The sequence below is a fragment of the Sus scrofa genome, chromosome 4 (genome assembly GCF_054392235.1).
Source record: "Sus scrofa isolate SSC_HxYL_T2T_F1_AM1 chromosome 4, Sscrofa_HxYL_maternal_Yorkshire_Landrace_v2.0, whole genome shotgun sequence".
NCBI classification, from domain to species: domain Eukaryota; kingdom Metazoa; phylum Chordata; class Mammalia; order Artiodactyla; family Suidae; genus Sus; species Sus scrofa.
In genome coordinates, this window is record NC_139386.1 from 122,691,963 (window position 1) to 122,717,215 (window position 25,253).

At 42.0% G+C, this 25,253-nt stretch overlaps 1 protein-coding gene across 2 annotated transcripts; it reads left to right on the plus strand.

The window, feature by feature from the left end:
• Positions 1-393: 393 nt before the first annotated feature.
• EXTL2 (exostosin like glycosyltransferase 2) lies at positions 394-24,067 on the plus strand. Of its 2 annotated transcripts, XM_013988168.3 has the most exons (6): positions 438-573; positions 791-955; positions 3,130-3,207; positions 15,845-16,272; positions 17,397-17,467; positions 20,307-24,067. In XM_013988168.3, the coding sequence occupies exons 3-6, from the start codon at positions 3,203-3,205 to the stop codon at positions 20,793-20,795; spliced, it is 993 nt and encodes a 330-aa protein (XP_013843622.1). In that variant the 5' UTR covers positions 438-573; positions 791-955; positions 3,130-3,202; the 3' UTR covers positions 20,796-24,067.
• The last annotated feature ends 1,186 nt before the right edge of the window (positions 24,068-25,253 follow it).

Below are 25,253 nucleotides of genomic sequence, written 5' to 3' on the forward strand. Positions count from 1 at the left end.
CTTACCCCTGTTATCATTAAGACCTGATGCCCTGGGCAGCAGTGCTTAAGAACCTAGGCCGCACGTTCTCTCGCCTTCACTCCACAGGAAGCGCAAATGATGGTTTTGCTGGGTGAACCCTGGACACCCACATCCTAACAATCCACCCCGCCCCGCCCCCCGAAAACAGCGCCTGACCTCTCCGTACTGCCACGCTGGAGGCAATCAATAAAGGTCTTCCGAAAGAATTTTAAATGTATTTAAGAGAACCCTTTAAAAGGAGCGCCGACGAGACTGGGTTGGAATGCAGGTTTGGTTAAGGCATTGCTTCCACGACAATTCTCAATCCGCAGATAACCCAAAACTCGAGTTCCTACACGTCCCCTTCACTTCCAGGTCATCCCGGAGGCCGCAGTCGCGGCTCTAACGCTCGTCAGAACCCCACTGCCCATCGCGAGGAAGTGCAGGAAAAACAGGCTCTTTGGTGGGACGCAGGGACGTGCGGAGCTCGGGGAGGCTAGCCCGACGGGCCTGTCCTGGGCACCCACGGTCGTTGGAACTCGTCTTCGGGCGTCTTTCCGGGAAATTGCTTGGGTAAGGTCAGGTGGTCCATCACCTGAATGAGTACAAGGTGTTGTCTTGGGGGAGAAATGGGGATAAAGGACGACCGGCTTTTGGAGGTGGGCTGGAAACTACAAAACCGAGCTTCTTGGGAACAGCCTTATAGTCTAACAGGAAGTGGAGCGTCACCGAAAGGGAGGGGTGGCCGCCCGGGACGGCCCCCTGCTTCAGGCTCTCTCTTTGCGGTCAGCGTTTCATCCAGGTTATCCATCCAGCGAGTGACGCCAAGTCCTTGCACGCTACTGGGTTTGGAAAAAAACAAAAAATGAGCAAGCGAGACGCCCCTTCCGTTTTATGATCACCAAGCTGCAAGCAAATAAATCGGCTGGTCCCACTGCAATCTTCTGCACTCGAGGTAAGGAAATACCAAAATGCTCTCGTGTTAAAAATGTTCTGCAGTGAGCATATATGTGTTTTGCTCTCCTTGGAACTTTGTGAGTATGTGGGGTGGTGATTAGGTGGTTTTATTTTTAAAAACATAATTTATGTACTCTGCAATTTTTTTTAAATGTCCATGTTAATTAAAACTGCTTTATAAAAACAGCTAGATTCCAGAAATTAAGTTCTGGAAAGAGTACTTTGCCTTTCTAGGCATATATTTCATTATTTTAACTTAAAGAAATATTTTCAATTAGTAGCATTTATTTATATTTTTAGGAAGCTTTTATATTAGCCATAGACTGAATTTTATTCAACTGCACTGCCAGGGAAACATCAGTGGGTACAAACTGGGTTCAAGATAAATATTTCCATGGCAATTGAGTTTTTCTCCAAAGCTGCTTTATTTCAATATGATGTAACTTTGCTGGGGGGGGGGAGGTGAGGGTATATGGAAGTAACTAAATGTCAGCAACTGATTTGCAGCGTTCCCTTAACTCATCAAGGTCAGCTGGAATTTGAGCTTGTGTTTTTGTATTCTGCCTTTGAAGATAAATTCTGCATTTTATCTTATATTGCTTTGGATGAGAAATTGCTCAGCTGGTTTATAGAGAAATCTGCAATACCCTTTTTCATAATAGCTTTTAAATAAGTTGGAAAAATTGAAGTTTAATTTCAGTTGTATTGGTCCTGGGACTCCTAAGTTCCCCAACTCCTCACCCCCAAAATATAAGATAGCTATTCCCATGAGGGCCTTCTTTCAAAAGGCGGCAATGCCACTTCACATCTTTCATCCTTAAGTGGCAAAATTACCAACTGCAATACGAAAAGCATTTTACTAGAAATGGTAATTGGACACTTTAAATCACGAAAAGTTCTCTGAGTGGAAAATGTTTGATGTGTCTCACTTCTTTTATCTTCTTGAAATGATTGCCCCATATATGTTAACCAATATGTATTGTCATATCAAAGCTAAAGTTACTTTCTTTCATTCATTCAACAGTCATTCAGTGAACATCTACCATGTACTAGGCTCTGTGCTGGGCAGAGGTGGGGGAAGGGAAGTGGGTTACAAAACCTGACAAGTCAAGGTTCTTTCCCTGGAGGAATTTTATGGAAAGAAGCTAGATGTGAGGAGAGGGCAAATCAGGCCAGGATTTTAGAACTGCATAATATTTAAGATGTGCACAAGAGTGCTTTTGATGTAGCAGGGAGGAACAACTGTCACTCGAGTTTAGATACATGTTAAGCCTTCCTTTTGCCCCTTCCATAACATGTATCATGAAAGAATATGATTTGGGAAAATCAAAAATGATTCTTCAGCTGTATGCAGGTGGTCATTACAGCTGCAGTATCCTACAAGTCTCCAATCAGTTCTGAATTCCTTCATATGATATAAGATTCAGTGGGTTTATAAGATTACATAATAGAAATATGTATCTATCTATCTATATATCTGCATTAGGGTAACTATGCAAACTATATGGGGGAAAAAACTCAGCCTTTTAGATGTGCGATTAAGGGCTGTGAGAAATGAAAGCAGAGAAGATGAAGGGGCAGAAGCTCGTCTCCAGCCAAAGTTCCAGCTCCTTGGGTTCAAGGTTCCAGTTCCAATAGTCAGTAGGGAATAAGAAGGATGCCATTTGTCATTCCTCAGTAATCAATCCTCACATTTATCTGCAATCCTATTTTAGACCCTGTGGATTTTTAGTACTTCAAATTGAATGCCCTATGAACCTTTAGTGAAAAAAAGAGGTTTTGATGGTAGATAAAACTACAGATGCTAAAAAGCATCTAGAAATTGAATACAAGTGCAGGTTGCTAATGCATTCAGAGGTCTTACCCCATGGCATATATGTTCTGGTTTCACATGTGTAAACACATTAGATTATCGGGATTGTGTGAGTTTCTTCTACTTCCAGATATTTAAGAGAAAGAGAAAAACAAAAATATAGCAGTGTTGGTACCAACTTCACAGGAAGCTGTTATCTACCTAATTGCCTAAATGTAATTTTTAGTACACATTATAGCAAATTTTAATTTCTAAAAATAATTCAAAGCCTATGGCCAATAGCATAAAAATTCATTTTTAAAAAATTTCCTGCTGGTTGACAAAAACATCACAAAAATTTTTCTGATTTTCCTTAATAGTGCCAAGAGAGCCTGTTCCTATGAATTACTGAAGCCATAAAGAAAAAATTTTTTACATTAAAACTTTACCATAATGAGGTAAGTACCAGTTGTTGTTGTTGTTGTTTATTTTTTAAAAACTGGGGTAAAATATAGCTAATATCTGCCATCTTAACCATTTTTAAGTGTATAGCTCATAGTGTTAAATGTATTTACATTGTTGAGCAGCCAATCTGGAGAACTTTTTCATCCTGCAAAACTGAGAGTCTATAACCATTAAACAACAACTCTATTTCTCTGTTCCCCAAACCCCCGGCAACCACCATTTTACTTTCTGTTACTATTATTTTGACTACTCTAGATTCCTCATGTAAGTGAAATCGTAGAATATTTGTCCTTTTGTAAACTGGCTTATTTCACTGGGCATGATGTCCTCAAAGTCCATCCATGTTGTACCAAGTATCAGAATTTCCTTCCTTTTAACGGCTGAATAATATTCCATTGTATGTCTCTACCACATTTTGTTTATCCATTCATCTGTCCATGGACATTTGGGTTGCTTCCAACCTTTTGATTGTTGTGAATAATGCTACTATGGATATAAATGAAGTACCGGTATTTTTATCTGAGAAAAATTGTTTCCTACAAAGGGATTTTTGTTCCTTTGGAAAGAGGAGTTTTCACTTGAACCAGAGTCTGTGAGAAAATACAGTAATGTCTCTTTTTGATCTTATCCATTGAAATAGTAGTCCAGATCACAAAATGACGTCAATACCTCCAGAGTTGAAATACTCTCATAGACAAGAACAAAGCTGAAAACAGAGACTATGCAAAAGATACTGCAGATACAAAGCAGGTCAAGTGTGAGAGTCGGGAGTTTGTTCAAACCCACCCCTCTCTCTGTGCTCAGGAAAAGTCATTTCATATTCAAGTCTCAGCTATCCCATCTACTAAATGGGGTGGATATATTTTAATTCCCACCTCTCTAAAGGTTTGAAACATCACCGATTTGAGAGGTTAGGTAATGACAGAAAGAGAGAAGAGGTCTGACAGCTTTCATTGCTAAGCTTCCTGGGGGCAAAATTGGTGAGCTTGCTCATTACGGTTCCTAGCGTCTGACAGTGCTGGACACGTGTAAGCATCTAGGAAGGTCTGTGGACTGGCTGAATTCTACCCTGGATATTCTGACCTTCCTCAGATACAATCAGGAAGCTCAGATGAATTGCTATCATTTCCCTGTTAATTTTGATATCCAAAACTCTTTACAAATCATAATTCATACATACGAAATCTTTTTCTCTTAGAGAGGGGATTTGGGCATGTGACTGAATTGCTGGAAACCAGTACTGCCTAAAAGGGAGAGGGCTCCATAGAATGGTCCAGGGATCTGGTGCCCAATAGTCTTGCCTCCCCTCCATCGTCCTGTGACTGAAACAGAGAGCAGGTCAAATGAAACGCTGCAGTATCAGCGTAACAGTAATATATTTGCAGATGTACTTGGATTCTTTTTGACCCATTTCTGGAACTAATTTTGCAAGGCACTGTACTAAGCTAAAAATGCTTTTCTATTTCTAGGCTTTCTTCTCAGGAGGCTTTGACTCTTTGGATCCTTATAAGGGGGGATGTTCCTCTTAGAAAAAAGCCATTCCTACTCCTGCCCCCGACATATGCCCATAAGTTTGGTCATCTGCAAACATCATCACTGTCATTGTCATCATAATAGCTACAATTAATTGGCAATTCCAGGAGAAAGATGCATGGCTAGGAGGAACTTTTATCTAGCGTAGTTCAGATCTGTGCACTCTGAAGGTGGAGGGGACCTCACTGCCTCAGTAAGAAATAGCTGGGTGGAAGGAGGCAGTGCTTTAAGAAGACTTCATGCATAATGTTTATGCTATTGCCTCTTCGATCAATGATGATAAAGCAAATCTAGCTAATGAGAATAGCTGTCTGAGAAGTATTGAGAAACAATGTGACACTTTGTAAGGATGCTTGCTTAGGAGGGGGAGAAATATGCCAGGACTGAGGAGCATCCTTTGCTGCTGATAACAGGTGAGATTGGGGAGGGAGGTGGAGACACAGGTACTTAGCATCTGCTCTCCATGTGGTAAATGCTGCCCTTGGTATTTATTCAAACCCAATTTACCTGTAAAGAAATGGCTCACCCAGCCCGGCTGCCAAGAGGAGGACTTGATCTTTAGTGGGACCAGTACAGAAAGTCTTTCCTTATAGCTCACAGCGAGACGTGACCTGTTGCAGCAGCTTCTACTTTTCAAATATGGTATTGTAGTAGCTGTAGCTATTTATCAATATAGTTTAGCAATTCTGTTTCAGAACGATAGTCTCGAAATGTAGTAAGGGTGGTCCCAAGTCTTCTAATGACAGGATTTACATTGGCTGTGGATGCTCATGTGTGTGTTGTAACCAGTTGTACTGTCAGTAGAAAGTATGAATCACTTTAACCCTGAGAGCGGGTCCGTGGCAGAGTAGATCCAGATTATAGGCATCCGAAGATCCTTTCAGATCACTGCCTCAGCAAGTGATCATTAACACAGGAAGGTCACAAGATGAATCTGTGACACTATGTGGACCTTTTTATTATTTGGTAAGTCTATTCCATTACTGCCTTTCTTATTCCTAAATAAACAATATTATTAACACAAAATAACTTATGTTGATGTATCTAGATTTGTGAAAAAAAGTACTGGGAGCTAAGAACCATAAAAAAATAGGAGTTCCCATTGTGGCTCAGCAGGCTAAGAACCTGACATAGTGTCTCTGAGGATGCAGGTTCGATCCATAGCCTTGCTCAGTGGGTTAGGGATCCAGCGTTGCTGCAAGTTGCAGCATAGGTCACAGATTCAGCTTGGATCTGGTGTTGCTGTGGCTGTGGTGTAAACTTGCAGGTGCAGCTCTGATTCATCCCCTAGCCCAGGAACTTCCATATGCCACAGGTGCAACCATAAAAAAAAAAAAAAAAAAAAAAAAAAAAAAAAAAAAAAAAGATAGGTCTTTAGGGGGATACGTAAGGAGAATTCATTTACAAAGGAGAGGATAGCATTGGTTGAAAATGAGAAGAGCTGTATGGCATTTCTAAAATAACAGTGAAAAGAATGAATTTCCTGAATACGGGAAAATACAAGGCAAAAACTCTTCTTAGAATACTGTCTAGCACCTGGCAAGACTCATAAAGAAAAGTGACCTTTCATGTACTATTTTTGACATTCTGTATTTTGCAGTGAAGTAAATTCTAGCATGTGCTGCTTAAAAATTTCCGGGAAGAGGCTTATTCTAAGCAGTAGTGAACTGACTTGGGCGGGCAGCGTTCCGACTTTGTTTTCTGTTTCTGCCAGTTGTCCCGAAGTCTCTGTAGGTTTTGTCAGTTTCTGGACACAACTAAACGCTCATTTCTTAACTAGATAAGATTTTATCATCTGTCTGTTGAAATCATATATGCTGCCAGATTAAGAACATAGCTTCTGGAGTTCTGGCTGTGGTGCAGTGGGATTGACAGCATCTTGGGAGAGGTGGGACACAGGTTCAATCCCCGGCCTAGCACAGTGGGTTAAGGATCTAGCGTGGCTGTACCTGCAGCTTGGATCTGATCCCTGGCCTGGTAACTCCACATGCCTCAGAGAGGCCAAAAACAACAACCGCAAAAAAAATAATAATAATAAAATGAACACAGCTTCTGGTTATTGTTGCCAGAATTCACAAGGATGATTGTATCTAATAAGGGATGATTTTCTCCCATAGCAAACCAGTTCATTCTCCAAGTGCTTCCATAGAATCAGGGATATTCAAACATATTTTAATGCAGAATATCTTTGGAAGAATCAGAGTTCTAGGACATCTCTTATTAAGTAGTTCGGCCACAGAACTAAGAGTAGAAAGGTGGCTTGTGTGGCCTGAGCTTGAGACGACATGTCATGACTTGCTCTCCTCGTCCCCAGATGCGGGATAATCCAGGTCTTTAATAGAAGGAATGGTTGGTTTCTTGAGTACTGTCAAGGCTTCACTGGGTCTTGGAGTTCCTGCTGTAGCACAGTGGGTTAAGAATCTGACTACGAGAGTTCCCGTTGTGGCTCAGTGGGTTACGAATTCAAGTAGTATCCATGCGAACATGGGTTCAATCCCTGGCCCCGCTCAGTGGGTTAAGAATCTGGCATTGCTGCGACTGTGGCGTAGGCCTGCAGCTGAGGCTCTGATTTGACCCCTAGCCTGGGAACTTCCATATGCCACAGGTTGGGATCACTGCAGAGGCACTTGGTTTGCTCCTCTGCCAGCCCAGTGGGTCAAAGGATCTGGCATTCCTGCAGGTGTAGCGCACAGGTCACAGCTGCAGGTCAGATTCAGTGTCTGGCCCAGGAACGTCCATGTGCCGTGGGTGCGGTCATAAAATTAAAATTAACGATGCCTGAATTTGAGTTTATTCTTTTAAAGTTTGGGTATTTCTTATTCATTGTGAAGTTGAAGACCCCCTAAGCATAGATTTCCTCACTCCTTTCAACCACAGAGAGTTGTAAGCTCTTAAAAAATGGCCAGTGGACTACAGTGGATTACAAAGACTAACAGAAACAGCCCTCAAGCTACTGTCAGACTCCAAAAGGAGCTGGAGGTGCAAACATCAATGGTCGGAATACCGGGAAACCAAGTCTCACAGTACTGTGTTGCCAGTTTCCGGGAGCACTGAGGATGGAGGGTGGCGAGAGAAACATCCCGAGCGAGCGGAGGGGATGCTTGAAAAAGACTGGGGAGGGGGAAAGAGGAGGAAAGGGAATAGGAGGGTCCCAGGCGGAGAGAGGGAAGGGCTTTGTGCTGGAGAAGAGAGCAAGTACCGTCACAGGGAGCCCTGCAGGTCCCGGAAGAGGAAAGTCCTTTCGGAATTGGGTACCACATGCGCCTTTGGCTCTGTCTGAACAGTGTTTGTTATTTACGTCCTGGAACCCTGGCCAGAAACTGCGCAGCAGGTGCGTGGGCACAAGGTTGCCTCTTCTGACTCTTGCATCTTCATTGAAGAGAGGCCCAGATGCAGAATTATCCCGTTTCCACCCTGGAATGTTTTAAATCTCATGGCAGCTGAGGGCGTCTTTCTGAGCATCTATAATACTACAATCATCAGTTTGGAGGCAAGCCCATATTTTAGCTAATGAGCCAGAGGAGAAGACAGTTCTGTACAATATGAGGCAGATCTGGTAGTGAAATGGCAGAATGGTTATTATTCTTCCACCATCTGTGGCATTAAAATGAAAATGACAGCTTCTCAGTGTTTGACGTGACGCTGCTCATTGCTTTTCTACCTTATGAGTCAGAGGACATAACTAATCTTTGTTCATGCTATGCTCTGGCTATTTGTTTTCAGCTTTTGTCCAGATAATTATTGCTTTTCCTTCTGTAAGAACTAGCCTGGAGAAAAGAATTCTTCATTCAACAGTGGTCCTTCTAAGGAACTTTGATAGATGATGTAGTAAGTAGCTGAAAAGCAGGTGTTTGAAAATTCAAAGTGCCTAGTCCCTTTAAAAACATGCAGGCATTAGAGAATTTGCAACTGTTGCTTCATTGTATTATTTGCTTTCCTACTCTGTCTTATGTCCACATTTTAGAAAATTCCTTAAAACGTCAAATAAATTGCTTTTCCAAAAGCTACCTCAATTCTCAGATATTTAAAAATTCTGATAGAGTGACCCAGCCATTCCACTCCTAGGTATATACCCAAGTGAAATGAAAACATATGTTTAGATAAAAAAACTGGTACATGAATTTTCATAACAGTATCATTTGTGAGAGCAAAATGTGGAAGCAAGCCACATGTCCAGCAACTGAAATGAAAACATGTTTAAATAAAAAACTTGTATGTGAATTTTCATAACAGTATTTTTCGTGAGAGCAAAATGTGGAGGCAACCCACATGTCCAGCAACTGATGAACAGATAAATAAAATGTGGTGTAGCTGTACAATAGAATGTTATTTAGCAATTAAAGAAAAGAATGAGGTGCTGATACATATATTCTATGACATGGATGAACCTTGAAGACATTGTGCTAAGTGAAAGAAGCCAGACACAAAAGCCACATAATGTGTGATTCCATTTCTGTGAAATGTTCAGAATAGGCAAATCTATGGAGACGGAGAGAAGATTAGTGTTTGCTGAACACTGGGGTGGAAAGTGAGAAGAAACGGGAATGAGGAAGCCACTGCTAATGAATAGGTCTGAGGTTTCTTTCTAGAGTGTTAAAAATGTTGTAAAATTAGATTTGGTTGCACAATTCAGTAAATACGCTAAAAGCTACTGAGTTGTATACTTTAAATGGGTGAAATTTATGCTATGTGAAATAAATCTTAATAAAGTAAAAAATTAATAAAAAACTCATACCTATATGACTGTTTACATTATCTGACAGGTTGACACATCCTTGCAGAATTGACCATAATACAGTGGAAGGAGTCATGGACTCCGTGCCATCAGGTTCTTGCTCTGGCTCTGCTGCTGGTTAGCTGCATGCAGCTGCAGGAGTTCAGGCAAATTCCTTATGCCTGCACCTCGAGTTCTTTATCTGTGAAGCAAGGAAGTTGGCTTAGAAGGGCTCTGAGCTCTCAGTTTTCTGAGTTTATGCTTTTATATAATAAGGCATATGAATATTGGGGCCATTTTGGAGACATTACTTTATCCCTCGTTGTTTGAATAACAGTGAAGATTTCAGAGGCCACCTGGCTAGCAGTCCATCCCACTCTCGTTCAAGGTAAAATATATGTGGAGCAGAGCTTCTCAACCTCGGCATTATTGGCACATTGGGCTGGATAATTCTTGGCTCTGGGGGCCATCCTTTCCATCGTGGAACATATAGTGGCAACCCTGGCATCTCCCACACCAGATTGCAATCACGACAATCAAAAATGTCTCCAGGGATTCCTGGCATGGCTAAGCAGAAATGAATCTGATTAGCATCCATGAGGACGCAGGTTCGATCCCTGGCCTCGCTTGGTAGGTTAAAGTGCTATGACTGGCATAGGCCAGCAGCTACAGCTCTGATTCGACCTCTAGCTTGGGAATCCATATGCTGCAGGTGCGGTCCTAAAAAGACAAAAAAAAAAGTCTCCAGACTTTGCCAAATATCCCCCAGAGAGCAAAATCGTCCCTGGTTGAAAATCCCTGGTCTATAAAACGTGAAATAACAATATCAAAATAACTAAAATGATGGGCCCTCTACCCATGAAGAGCTAATTAACATATGTGCAAAAAAGTATCATTTGAGGATCTTTGATTTTTCAGGTTAGGAGAAAAAGAATTTTTGTTTGGTTTTGCTGACATTTGCTGTGTTACGTCAGGCCGTATTTGATCTGCTCCCGTCATGGAAAGGGGTTAGAAAGAGAATAGACTAAAAGCTATCAGATCCTTTTTGGAATGAGGTAGGGTGCCAGGGAATGTACACAGACATAATTTCAACTTAAATAATTTTCATGCTTGGTTCTAAGTAAGATGTAGGTTTTGCAGATGTATTCTTTGTCACATCCCCCATTCAAAGTTCAAAGCAATGAGTTAGACGATATAGGCTTTTGTCTAGATGAGGAACGAAAGAAAGCTACACCCTGAAAGCCAGAGAGCTATGAAGTCATCCGTATTCTCCAAACTGTTCTCAGGCGCTTTCCAGTGGGCCTGCAATCGCCTTCCAGACTTCAGCTCTTCTCACAGGACAGAGACACCACTTGCACTGCAGCCTATACCGTTCTTGCTCTTCTTGCTTTTCCAGATAGACTGCAAATTTCACATAATTTTATTGGGCTGCATCATTTAAGACATGAAATATTTACACTGTCTTTCTGAAGATGTAAATTATTCATATCTCCCCAGACATTTTTGATACAGTTAAAATAGGAGATTAGAAGCTATCTGAAAGAGGAAGTCGTTGTGGAGGACATGGAGGGACACTCCCTCTTAAAAATATAGACAAGGCATTCCCCTTGTGGCTCAGTGGAAACAAACCCAACCAGGATCCATGAGGATGTGGGTTCGATCCCTGGCCTCACTCAGTGGGTTAAGGATCTGGCATGGCTGTGGCTGTGGTGTAGGTCATCATTTTGGCAGCTCCATTTCGACCCCTCGCCTGGGAATCCTGCGTTGCTGTGGCGGTGGCATAGGCCAGCGGCTACAGCTCTGATTCAACCTCTAGCCTGGGAATCCGTATGCTGCGGAGTGGCCCTAAAAAAATAAAATAAATAAAAATCCATCTGCTGCAGGAGTGGCCCTAAAAACATAAAAATAAATAAAAATTCATAAAAATAAAAACACAGATAAAACAGAAACAGGCATTCCTGATTATCTTTGACAACGTATATATGTAGTAGGCTATAGAGATGACTTTTCATTACTTTTTCTCCATTAAAGCTGCCAGGTAGTTATCAGTGTTTGCTTTAGAGACCAAAGACATTGCAGTGGAAGTTTTCCAATATGTTCTTCCCACTCATCTGTAGAATATGAACATAAAGATCTTAATCAGGAGTTCCCGTCGTGGCGCAGTGGTTAACGAATCCGACTAGGAACCATGAGGTTGCGGGTTCGGTCCCTGCCCTTGCTCAGTGGGTTAAGGATCCGGCGTTGCCGGGAGCTGTGGTGTAGGTTGCAGACGCGGCTCAGATCCCGAGTTGCTGTGGCTCTGGCATAGGCCAGTGGCTACAGCTCCGATTGGACCCCTAGCCTGGGAACCTCCATATGCCGTGGGAGCGGCCCAAAGAAATAGCAAAAAAAAAAAAAAAGACAAAGATCTTAATCAGGCTATACTTGAAAGTAGTTCTCAGAGGATTCTTAACTCTGAGTGCTTATCACCAGCCATTTTTATGCAGAACTGAAGATACGTTTCATGAGACCTGCTTTAGATTCAGTATGAGAAGCATTTTCGAGGGCTTTGAACCGAGATTAGCAATTCACAATGGTTTCTCTTTGGTTTACCACAGTGACAGTATGTGTTGTTTTGGTCACAGGGTGTACACGATGAAACCACTGTACTCTCCAGCCTTAAATTACTGCCCTTGAAAAGTAATCACGGTAAAGCTGAGGTTACTTCAAAAATAATTCGTTGTATTCATATCTTAGAATGAGGCTGTGATCAAAGTGGAAACACAAAATTGCTTTTCGTAACAGAACAGGCTGCAGAGAAAGTCCAGGGGAGAATATCATTGAAAGCGCCCCGAAAAGATTACTACCAGGAAACGTTGCTTTTCATCTGGACTTTCGAAAAGTGAGAGCTGCCACATGGCCGTGACCATTCCCTCGTCCTTATGAAGAAGCTTTTCCTTTGCTTGCTCATGCCTCAGGGCATTAGCACGCCACGGAGAGTGTTCCCCTGCCTGCCTTGCAATTCTCCAGGCCCCACTCAGGAACCTCAAAGGGAGGCGTTAAAGGCAGAGTCTATATGGACTTTTTGTGTCCTTGCTGAACTAGATAAAGAAAAAAATGGTGTCTGCCTCACACCATGAAACAAGATCAGGGGACGTGATTGTCACTTTAACTCCACCATTGCCACGTCTCCTCGATGAGAAACAGAAGATTAATTCGACATTATTTGAATAGTGGCGTGAGATTTTGTTTGGAATCTCATCTGTTAGAAGGGGGAATTTGGACTCCAGTAGTCTTAGGATTGCCTATAGAACAATGGCCTAGATGCAACAGCCCAACTTAAACACAAGGTGCAAAATCAAGAGCCTATATATATATATAATATGTATATTTTATATATATTATATATTTATAATATGTATATTTTATATATATTATATATTTATATGCATACATACGCATATACACACAGTGCACTTTTCCATGAAGGAAACCAAAGTAAACCGTCTTTTCCAGCTTTATCATATTTGTCTATATTAAGAAATAGATAAGAATATCTGTCCATTGTGTAGCCTGAGAAGAAAAATTGTATCAGAAATAGTAAGAGTGGATAGACTAAGAAATCAATTAACGTCATCAAGAATAGGAGTTCCTGCTGCGGTACAGCAGGTTAAGGATCCGGTATTGTCTCTGCAGCAACACAGGTTCAATCCCTGGTCTGGGAACTTCCGTATTCCCCAGGTGTGGCCAAAAAAGAAAAGTCCTCAAGAGTAACATCCTCATTCTTTCTGGTTCTAAGAGATTTTTTTTTTCTTAAAGATATTTTCTAAGTGTTTAGAAACTCTTGGTTGAGCTTTGTTTTCAGTCTTCCGATAAGTACATTTCTTTGAACATTCTTCTTCCTCATTTCAGTCTTTTCTACTTGAATAGAGTAGTAGAATCGACCCAGGAAAAGTGCTGAGATGTATACAAAGGCTCAGCTGCCACAATACAAAATAAGGACATAGCTGAAAAGCTTGTGGAGGCTTGTGGAGGAGTAAGTAAAGTAGGTAAATCAAATGCAGAAATAGAAGAAGAATTATATTTAAAAAAAAAAACAAAAAAAAAACCACGAAACAGCAACAATTGAAAGCCAACTGTATTCTAGAGGGAGCCAGTAGAGGTGATAATGAAACTGTTCTGGAAGCCAAGAAATCAGAGTTCTGGCTCTCGGTTAAACTGTATACGATTTAACCTTTCCTTACATTTGTCACTGAGAGTGTTGATCAGATGAATTTTTTTTTTTTTTTTTTTTTTTTTAAGAGCTGAACCTCGGGCATATGGAAGGTCCCAGGGTAGGGGTCCAATCTGAGCTGCAGCTGCCGGCCTATGCCACAGCCACAGCAACAACAGATTTGAACTGTGTCTACAACCTACACCACAGCTCACAGCAACACCAGATCCTTAAACCCACTGAGCAGGGCCAGGGATCGAACCTGCCTCCTCATGGATGGCAGTCGGGTTTGTTTCTGTTGCGCCACAATGGGAACTCACAGATGAAAATTTTTGAGCAATGAATCTCCAGGGCACATGCATCAGTATTTGTTCACTTACCTCTCTGCAGCCATTCTCGGGCAGCTCCTGTAGGTACAGCGAGGAACAGTAGGGCACATGGCTGATTACAATCCTCCTGTACCATGAGAGCGGGCACTTTGGAAGCACAAGAGCCCTACCTCTGCACAGCCTGGGTGGACTCTGGCAGTGGACTCCCCAGCGCATGGTGATGAACGCCTGGGCTCTGGCAGCAGTTCTTCCTGGAAATTAATCCTAGATCCGTTCCTTAAGTTGCTTCGGAATCTTGAGAATGTTATTTAACCTCTGTAAGCCTCCAAGCTTTGAAATGGAGATAAGCATAATAGTCAAAGATAAACAAGATTCAGTCACTTCCCTGGTCAAAACCCTCCAGTGGCTTCCCATCGCCCTTAGAATAAAATCCAGACCCCTTACTCAGGCCGACCTGATCCCCCATAATCTGGCCCTTGCTTATCATGTCACTCTGATTTCTCCTCTTCAGTACCGCTATCCTAAATTAACCTCCAGTTGATTTATTTTGTTGTCTGTCTCTCGCTTCTGTTTCCTCTGCTACTAACAGCAGAGACCTTGTCTGTCTCGTTCATTGGTATATTTGCAGAACTTAAAACAGCCGGGTAGAACAAGTGCTCAGTAATTGTTGAATTTCTTGAGGAAATTAACACATACCGTGACATGCAAAGCACATAGTACAAGGCCTAATAAGTAATAAACCCTCTCTAATTGTTGCTGCTACTGCTGCCATTACTGTATGTTTTGGTGATTAGGGTTCTGCTTATGATTTTATTTGGAAACAAGTTTACTACCAAAAAGGAAGTTTAAAGTTAATATTCTGAAATATAGGAGTTCCCGTTGTGGCGCAGTGGTTAACGAACCTAACTAGGAACCATGAGGTTGCGGGTTCGATCCCTGGCCTTGCTCAGTGGGTTAAGGATCTGGCGTTGCCGTGAGCTGTGGTGTGGGTTGCAGACACAGCTCAGATCCCGTGTTGCTGTGGCTCTGGCGTAGGCCGGCGGCTGCAGCTCCAATTGGACCCCCAGCCTGGGAACCTCCATATGCCATGGGAGCAGCCCTAGAAAAGGCAAAAAGACCAAAAAAAAAAAAAAAATTCTGAAGTACATACATATATATAAGTGTGTGTGTGTATATACATATATATCAGAACATCAAGTTGTGTACCTTAAATATATATAATTCTTAAGTATCAATGGTATCGCAATAAAGCTGCTTAAAGGATTAGTATACTACTAAGAGAAATATAATCGTGTTTAAGAAAAACACTCTCAGTTCCAAATTTTGAGTAGTAAAATACAAGCAAACATTAATAGACATTGCTAAATTCTTGCCGTTTGACGTGTAGCTGGTCTTTGGCTGCACCTTCACAGCAAGCAGGCTCAGAGGGAAGATAGATTCACTGTATGTTTTCTCTTTAGGCCAAATCACCTTATCAAAGAGGGAGAACCAAACTTGAACCAACTAAGGGAAGATTAACCTCTCTCCTGAAAAAAGCAAAAACAGGGAGTTCCTGTCGTGGCTCAGCAGAAACAAATCAGACTAGTATCCATGAAGGTGCAGGTGCGATCCCTGGCCTCAACTCAGTGGGTTAAGAATCTGGCGTGGCCCATGAGCTGTGGTGTAGGTCACAGACAAGGCTCAGATTCCACATCCCTGTGGCTGTGGTGTATACTAGCAGCTACAGCTCCAATCCCATCCCTAGCCTGGGAGCCTCCATATGCCGCGGGAGCAGCCCTAGGAAAGGCAAAAAAATTAAAACCAAAACGAGGTAACTAGTAAGAATGCTAAGATTCCGCATTTAATTTCTGTTTCTCCTCCAGGTGTTACCACATCTGCAAAGTCCCTGGAAGAGTGATGGGGATTCGAGTGCTTCGTTTCTCCCTGGTGGTCATCCTTGTGTTACTGCTGGTGGCTGGGGCTCTGACCACTTTGCTTCCTAATATCAAAGAAGACAAGATGCTCGCTTTGCGAAGGGAGATCAAATCCCAGGGCAAGTCCCCGCTGGATTCCTTCACTCTCATAATGCAGACGTACAACAGGACAGACCTCCTGCTGAGACTTTTAAATCACTACCAGGCAGTACCGAACCTGCACAAAGTGATCGTGGTGTGGAACAACGTCGGGGAGAAGGGGCCGGATGAGCTGTGGAATTCCCTAGGGCCTCACCCTGTCCCCGTCATCTTCAAACCGCAGACAGCAAACAGGATGAGAAATCGACTGCAGGTCTTTCCTGAACTGGAAACCAGTGGTGAGTTGCAGCTGGGTTCTTAGCCTGACAGGGCTGCAGCTGGCCAGACCTGGGGGCTGGTGCGTGGCTTTGGGGCTGTCTCCTTGTCCTCATTGTCTGGAGAACACAGGGAGATTAAATCCTAAGAAAGCAAAAGAAAGAAAAAAAAAAAAAAAAAAAAGAAAGCATTTTGAAAAACCAAAAGGACAGTTTCTTCTAAGCTCCTGGGAGGACTGTCCTCATGCAACAGTGACAAGAGGTTAATGTTGTGAAAGCAAATATGCCATGATTACATGTTATTGCATGACCGGAAGGTGGTAAAATGCCACTGAACTGTAGCTGAATTTTTTGCCGCCTCCTTTTTCTCCCATTCATAGCAGTTATACGGAGAGTGTAATTTAAAAGATCCTTGGGGGAGTTTCCATTGTGATGCAGCAGAAACAAATCTGACTGGTATCCATGAGAATGCGGGTTCAATCCCTGGCCCTGCTCAGTGGGTTAAGAATCTGGCGTTGCTGTGAGTGGTGGTGTAGAGGTTGTAGACAGGGCTCAGATCCCGAGTGGCTGCGGCGTAGGCTGGCGGCTACAGCTCCAATTTGACCCTGGCCTGAGAACCTCCATATGCTGCTGGTGAGGCTCTAAAAAAAGAGATGAAAAGATCCTTGGTTTTATTTCATGAATTTCTAGGATAATAGATGTTACCTATGTGATAATTTCCCCCTCAGGAAATTATAAAATCAACTATGATTTAAGCAAAAAAATTTTTCTTCTAGACAAATCTCTTCAAGAATACACTTTTTTTTTTTTTTTTTTTTTGCTTTTTAGGGCCACACCCATAGCACATGGAGGTTCCCAGGCTAGGGGTTGGATTGGAGTTACAGCTGCTGGCCTACGCCACAGCTGACCACAATGCCAGATCGTTGGCCCACTGAGCAAGGCCAGGGATGGAACCCACATCCTCATGGATCCTAGTCAGGTTCTTTCACCACTGAGCTACAGAGGGAACTCCAAGAACACACTTTCTAATGTGCTGATTGCATTCAGAAAATCCTTCCCTTGAAGATCTGCCAAGACCACCACCACTGCATCTTCCTGGTTTTGTTTCCATTTCCAAACTGATTTAAAATGTTTTCCTTTCGTTTCAGCGGTGCTAATGGTGGACGATGACATGCTAATTAGCGCCCAAGACCTTGTTTTTGCTTTCTCTGTTTGGCAGGTAATGTTACTCTATCCCTTATGAACTTATAATGTCTGCGCTGGTGTCAGCACGGTTTAATGTGGGAGTCACCCAAACCAGTGTAGACGGTAGCTTCCTAAAAGGTAGATGAATTTGTCATAAGGTCATCAGAGTTCTTGAGCTCAGTTGAGCTAACGTGACAGTGATGGTATCTTTTATCTATGTTCAGCTTACATTCAGTAGATTGTGGAGAAGTAGAACCGCCTTTCAAAGAACCATGAGAAAATGATCTAGCACATGGTAGAGCAAAGACTAAAATCCAGAGACACTTGCCACAAGGCCATAGACCTGTATCTCAAGCAAGTAGGGTCTTTCTGTGTTAATATTGTATAGACCTTTCTTTGAAAGGAAGCATTTGTTATATCCACAAAATTGAATTCTGATTCTGAGACCATTGTTTAAAAATTAATAATATTAATAGTACTTCTGTGTGCACCATCGTGATAGTTTTTTTCCCCTTTAAATCCCAGCTGGGATAAACAGACATAAATTGCCCAATAGTCTATAAAAACACCTCTTGTCTATTGAATATGTATTCATAATTGCTGGTTTTTACAAGTTGCCCTACAACTACCTGAAACTGCAATTGCACACACATACTCTGTTGCCCTGTCAAATAATTAAACACTGTGCTACCCAGTAAATGGTCTAATTTACACTATAGTAGCTCTGCTTAATTGGCGACTTGGGATCTAGTAACATTAGCTATTAATGGTAAAGGCTCACAGCTCTCTGCAGAGACCAGCCTTCTCAAAACTTCCGTTTTCAACTTCATGCCTAGTGTACTGATGAACACATTTTTTCCATATCAGCTGTTTTTCCAGCCCCATAAATACAAGCTTCTTAGGCAAAAAGTTCTAATGCATTCGTCCAGCTGTGAGATTTCTATTTCAGGTTAAAAAAAAAAATCAAGGTAGTGAAAATATTAGGGTTGGGGGGGAAATATGAGAACTGTGGTTAATCAGAGCAGTCCAAGTAAGTCATAATTAAAGACAGATAAATACAATTTTCAGTGTTATTCATAAAAATATCAAAACAATTGCAGTCCATCGTCCACGATAATCTGACTCCTTGAGTTCAGTGCCATGCGTGCTGACCTCGTGTGGTGACGTGGGGCATAGAAAGAAGCAAGAATAAAGCAGACGTGGACCTGCGCCTCGGCCCTCGCCCTTCCCCTCTCTCGCAACGCTCTCCCTTTTCCTCCTCTAGTCTTCCGTGAAACGTCTTTCATCCTCCTGGACTGTGGAGATGCTGCATCCTCTCTGAAGCCCCCCAGCCTTTTGCCCCGAACCCCTGACAATCCCCTTTGCCTCTGGGCAAAACAGTTGTCATTCTGTCCTCAGTGCTCCCATGAGAACTACTCAACTGCATTTACGGCTTTCTCAGTGTGCTAATTCCTGGTTCGCCTGTCTGTGCATACCCGTTCCAGACCATGAGTTTTTTGAAATGGGATTCAACCCAGCCTGATTGTGTGTGTGGATGTGTGTGTTCTTTGGCCATGCCTGCCCATAGCATGTGGGAGTTCCTGGGCCAGGGATCAAACTAGACAATGCTGAATCCTTAACTTGGTCACTGGGGAACTCCCTAACCCAACCTGATTTTTGTGTGTCCCTAGTTTAGTGTCTGTTTAGTAGATGCATGAAACAAGTTATGAGATTGAACTAAACCTTTTAACTCTTTTAAGTTCATGCCTCTTTTCCATAATTTCCTGGTTTTCCTTGTTAACTGATTTTTTTTTTTTCTTTTTACAGCCCCACCTGCAGCATGTGGAAGTTCCCAGGCTAGGGGTCCAATGGGAGCTGAAGCTGAGGCCTGTGCCACAGCCACCGCAATGCAGGGTCTAAGCTGCATCTGCAACCTATGCCTCAGCTTGCGGCAACACCGGACCCTTAACCCACTGAGTGAGGCCAGGGATCGAACTCTCATCCTCACAGAGAAAACAATGGGTCCTTAAGCCATGAGCCACAATGGGAGCTCTTGATTTTTGTTTTATTTTTAGTCACTCTCATCCTACTGTTATTGTTTTGCTATTGTCTTTTCTTCAAAGATCCTGCCAAATCTCCTTATATATATTGACCCTTTAACAACACAGGTTTGATCTGCACAGGTTCACTTTTACTCGGATTTTTTTTCAGTAAATACATACCACAGTGCTACATGGTCCATAGTTGCTTGAATCTGCAGATGCAGAATGGAGGGCCAGCTGTAAAATTAGACGGGAATTTTTCATTATGCTGGGGGTCAGTGCCCTTAACCCCTGCATTGTTGAAGGGTCAACTGTGTGTGTGTGTGTGTGTGTGTGTGTGTGTGTATTTTCATATTTTTTAAAAGGAGACACTCAAGCTGAAAGGGAATAAAAATGTAACATTGTTTAAAATCAACAGTAAAATTATATACATAGATCTATAATTTTATATACTCCTAAAAGTTTAGAACAGTTTTGCCAAATAATCATATTATATCTTTTTACTCTCCTTTAATGAATGTGTCCACTTTTCTTACAGCCAACTCGGAAAAACCAGTCTCTTTAGTGACTAGAATTTGTTAACTTTGGCTAATATTTGAATTCAGAAAATATTTGCAAGGTTAAAAATTGTGTTAGAGATTTGGGTTATGACGGAATTTGACCTTTCAAGTCACCAGGACATAGATTTATGAGGTTGCCTGGAGTTAAAGGAAATTGAGATGTAGACGCCGGGAATAAAATAAATAACATTGACAGATCAGTTTAATTCTTTCTGCAATAAATCATGGCCTTTTCCGCCATGTCAGCTCTAAAGAAATGCCACACTTCATTGTTCTTTTTCCATCTTTTCAGCAATTTCCTGATCAAATCGTAGGATTTGTTCCAAGAAAGCATGTCGCTACTGCCTCCGGGGTCTACAGTTACGGAGGTTTTGAGCTGCACACACCAGGGTTTGGAAACGGTGACCATTACTCTCTGGTCCTGATTGGAGCGTCATTCTTCAACAGCAAATACCTTGACCTCTTTCAGAGGCAACCTGCCGCCGTCCACGCTTTGTTAGATGAAACACAGAACTGTGATGACATCGCCATGAATTTTCTCATCGCCAAGCACACTGGGAAGACCTCAGGAGTGTTTGTGAAACCTGTGAACATGTACAATTTAGAAAAAGAAACCAACGGTGGCTATTCCGGAATGTGGCATCGAGCCGAGCACTTTCTGCAGAGGTCTTACTGTATTAATAAGCTCGTTCACATCTATGACAGCATGCCCTTAAGATACTCCAATATTATGATTTCTCAGTTTGGTTTTCCATATGCCAACCACAAAAGTAAAATGTGAAAGGAAAAACAAACAAAAACGAACCTCCGAACTGCTTAGCATTTGAGTAGCTCCTTCAGGCTATGGTTGGTTTTTTAATTTTTAAATTTTTTTTTTTTTAAGCAACGTCATGAATGTTTTTTTCCACGCCAGAAGTCTCTACAAAGGGAAAAAAAAATGCATAAGGCTTCTAGGATGTAAAATATACATGAAACCCAAGAAGCTGGTGTTATCCAGATAGGCCTTCTTGTGAAACGTTTTCACCCACGGATATAATTCCTTGGTCAGCGATTTTATTGTTTACATTCTGAGACTGTGCAGTGTTTTTTTTTTTTTTGGACTCCTGGCACTTGCCTTAAGGATGTTTAGCAAGCTGTTTCCAGGATCAGAAACCACAGAGAAGTATCTCTGAGCTTTTTCATTGAAGGGTGGATTGTTTTCACTCGAAGCCTGAAATGCCTCTTTAGCAAAAGCCTGTGGTATAGGGAAAAGCCATGTGAGGAGAGAAGAGCCTAGATCCCATATAAAAACAAGTGGAAAATTTGTGACTTCCCTCTTGGTCCTTCCAGCCAACCCTCTCCAGGACAAACTCATCCCAGCATGGTTTTGATGCAGCCGTCAGTGTTGTTATTTCTGTTAAGTCTACTGTGAGTGGAAGGGTTAATTTTAGTAGCTGAAGGATGTCTAGTTGTTTGCTTGATTTTTGTGAACATTTACTGCATGGATCACAAAAAAAAAAAAAATGCAACTTATGTGTTTTATGTGCAACTTGTGTGCAGCAAGGAGTAAACGTGTTCCTAGTTTCAGGTCGTGCATCGTATCACTGAGTCTGACTTTGTACGTTAACGCTTCTATTTTACATAACGTATGTCTTGTTTAAGAAGCATGTATAAAATAACTCTGCTGAGAGAGTAATTCCTTAGGCATGGACTGGCAGAAGTTAAAACCTTTAGTATCAGATGATCTTTATTGTTTGAAAAGCATAGGTTATCTCATGCTGTGAGATACCCAGGGGCTGTGTGTAATACACCCAAAGTCAGTCTCTTGCATTTGGAACGTCTTCTCCCCACAAAAAACAGTCCAAAGGTCATAATGCAATTTCAATTACATACGTGCCTATATACATACATACAGGAAAAAAATAAGAGACCCGAATCATAGCAGAGGAATTCCGCAGGGAGTCTGCATCAGTTAGTTGTTAAATGGTCCACTCTCTGTTGTGTAAATGGTTATCTGTTTCATGCAATATCTGTAGGTGGTCCTTGTTCGCTAAAGGAATACTTAATTAGCCCTCTGTCGACCACCTTCTCCTCTTCCTGTTCTACCCCCCCCCCCATTATGCCATCATATTCTCACAGTTGCAAAGCTAAGGAAATAATCATGATTAACGTCCAACAATGAGGTCTCTGTGCAATTAGCCAGTTGATGTTCCCTCACACTGGCATGTGTGTGGGTCTTAATGCAAGTACAGTATGCCACCAATAGAACTCACAACCTCAGTAAAAATCCGTAGTGTTACGTATCTGCGTTGTCGACCCTTCGTAGTGATTTTTTGGCCTCTTGAGAGTCTACCGGCAGATACATCAAAGAAACTTTCACCATCCAGATGTCCTATGTTAATTAAGCTTTGGTGGTCGGTGTTTATACACATCTCCAAATATTAATATATTGCTCAAAGGAAGGGAGTGTTATTAGCTACATTCCCTGTGGGAAATTGTTCTTGTGGGAAAGTATTTTCAGATTTTATATCTCATCTTGTGTTCTTAAACTTAGATTCAGCATCACTTAAGTTACTCATATCATATCTTTCCGACATTGTAGAGCAAATATGAAAACAAAGTGAAGGTACAAAGACTCCTGTGTTGATTGAGGCTAGACTTCTACTAAAACTTCTTTTTCCCTGCACACCTCTTCTTGCTCCAAAAGATTTGGAGAAGAGATGATGCTCAGGCTTAAAACTGAACTGAAGCAACGTAGCTTAGGGGTTACATATACCGCGGAGAACTTGTGCTCCAGTCCTTCCTGGATCTCATATTTACCGAACCTCTTGGAGCTTCAGTGTCCTTGTCCTCCAAAATGAGAATAATATCTACATCAGGTTTGTTTTAAGGAATAAGGAAGTTGGATGGTATAAGTATGTGAAATGGTCAATAAAAGAAAGCTGTTGGGATGTGTCATTGACAACAAGGACATTTAATTCTTCCAAACTCACCTCTCAAGAATTAGAAAGGCCTTGGACCCATCATGTGAGATATTCAGGAAATTGTTTCCATATAACAATGTTTCTACACAGCCATGGCAATTTTCGTCTCGTTTTCTTTATTTCAAATGTCCCTTTCCTTGTGTTATTAAAACAATACCTATTCACTCTGGCAATGGTGGCATATTCAGAACAGTTAACAATGGCCACGTTAACAATGGCCAAACATTTTTGTGTCTATTCCTCCTGTTTTTGAGGCATATATTTTATTTATTTTTTTCTTTGTTTACAGCCGCACACATAGCATATGGAAGTTCCCAGACTAGGGGACCAATCAGAGCCACAGCTGAGGCCTTCGATGCAGCTGCAGCCTACGCCACAGCCACGGCAACACCACAACTTGTGACAACATGGGATCTTTAACCCACTGCGTGAGGCCAGGGATGGAACCTTTGTCCTCATGGCACTATGTCAGGTTCATAACTTGCTGAGCCACAATGGGAAGTCCCTAGGCATGTATTTCAATAGCATGATTTGTTTGGTGTTTCATTGGATGGATACACCATAGTTTATAGAACCAATCATGTTGCTATTCTGTCTGATAATTTCTTATGATTGTCTAACAACATCTGGGTAAGCGCCCTTGCCTTGAGCAGGTAGCTTTGAGCATATCTGTAATAATTTCTTTAAAATCAGGTTCAAGAAGTCCAATACCTGGATCTATCTAGTATTTTTAGGGTTTTTAATACATGTTGCTATATGCCCCCAGAAGCATTGCCATAGCTGTGACATTACCACATCTGACAGCTCCTGTTTACCATCAGATTTCCCAGCATTGCATATTATTTAAAATTTTCTTAATTTCTTTGCCCATGTACAAAATTCTCAAGCGCCACAGGATTTGGAAAGGCTCAGACTATATTAAGAACTCCATGTTGAGAAGGCTGACAAACAGGCAGTCAACTGTCAGGTAAGATTCCAGGGAAGATTCAAGAAGTTTTTGCAGTGCTTCTTTGCTCTCGGGCTTGAGTATAGGCAATGAATTACTGACTCTTTGCTGGTCCCAGGAATAAAAAACTTGGAAGCAAGAAAACAATGCTTACACTTATTCCTTTTGTCTGTGTGTCTGTGTGTCTGTGTGTCTTTTTAGGGCTGCACCTGCAGCATATTGAAGTTTCCAGGCTAGGGGTCAAATCAGAGCTGCAGCTGCCAGCCACAGCCACGGCCACAGCAACGTGGCATCCTGTGACCCACACTGCAGCTCACTGCCATGCCAGATCCTTAACCCACTGAGTGAGGCCAGGGATCGAACCAGAGTCCTCATGGATAACTAGTCGGGTTCGTTACCACTGGGTCACAATGGAAATTGCAACACTTGTTCCTCCTAAAAAGACCCAGGGCTTTGGCCACAAGGTCAGGGGTGTGTGTGTGTGTGTGTTGCTATGTTTGGCAATGGGGGGAGGTAGAGGGAGTGGGAAGGAGTGGCTGAGAGGAGGACAGCGCCGTGATGGAGGAGGAGGATGGAGGTGCCACATCTCACTGGTCGCCACGGGGGCTTAAATGGTGAGGTCTGATTATCCTCTTCCTCATACTCTTGCTAAACAAGTTTTTTTTTTTTAATATATTTTTTTTAATTTTTCCACTGTATAGCAAGGGGGTCAGGTTATCCTAAACCAGTTTTTATTGTTCTGCTGGCCTTCCTCCAACTTTCTCCCCCGCTCCTTTCATGAGGGCTCTCTCAATATAAAACCCAAATATGTTCAAAAATATGCTTATTGTGGATGAAATACAAAGAACATTGGATATGTAGGAAACATCACTGCGTCATCCTGGTACCACTAAGTTTCCTGATCGGCAGGATGGGATTGAAAATACCTGCCCTAAAATTTCGCTGGTCGCTTTTGGTTTCAAAAGAAACAATAGGTAAGAAGAACTTTATGATATCAAGAAAATGAAAGATTTTTTTTTCCAGTTTCTTCTTCTTTTTCTTTTTTAATGGCCACACTCACAGCATATGGAGGTTCCCAGGCCAAGGATGGAATCCCAGCCACTGCTCCAGATCCCTTAACCCACTGCACCAGGCCAGGGATCAGACATGTGCTTCTGACTGACCTGAGTCCCTGCAGTTAGATTCTCAACCCACTGTGCCCACAGGGAACTCTGGAAACAACTTTTTTTTTTTTTTTTTTTAAGCCAGTACAGATAAAGAAAGTGCAGCTTGGCCAAGAGTGAAAGAAACTTTGTTGTAAATTAGTAGCTGTGTCAAAATTATACCTTAG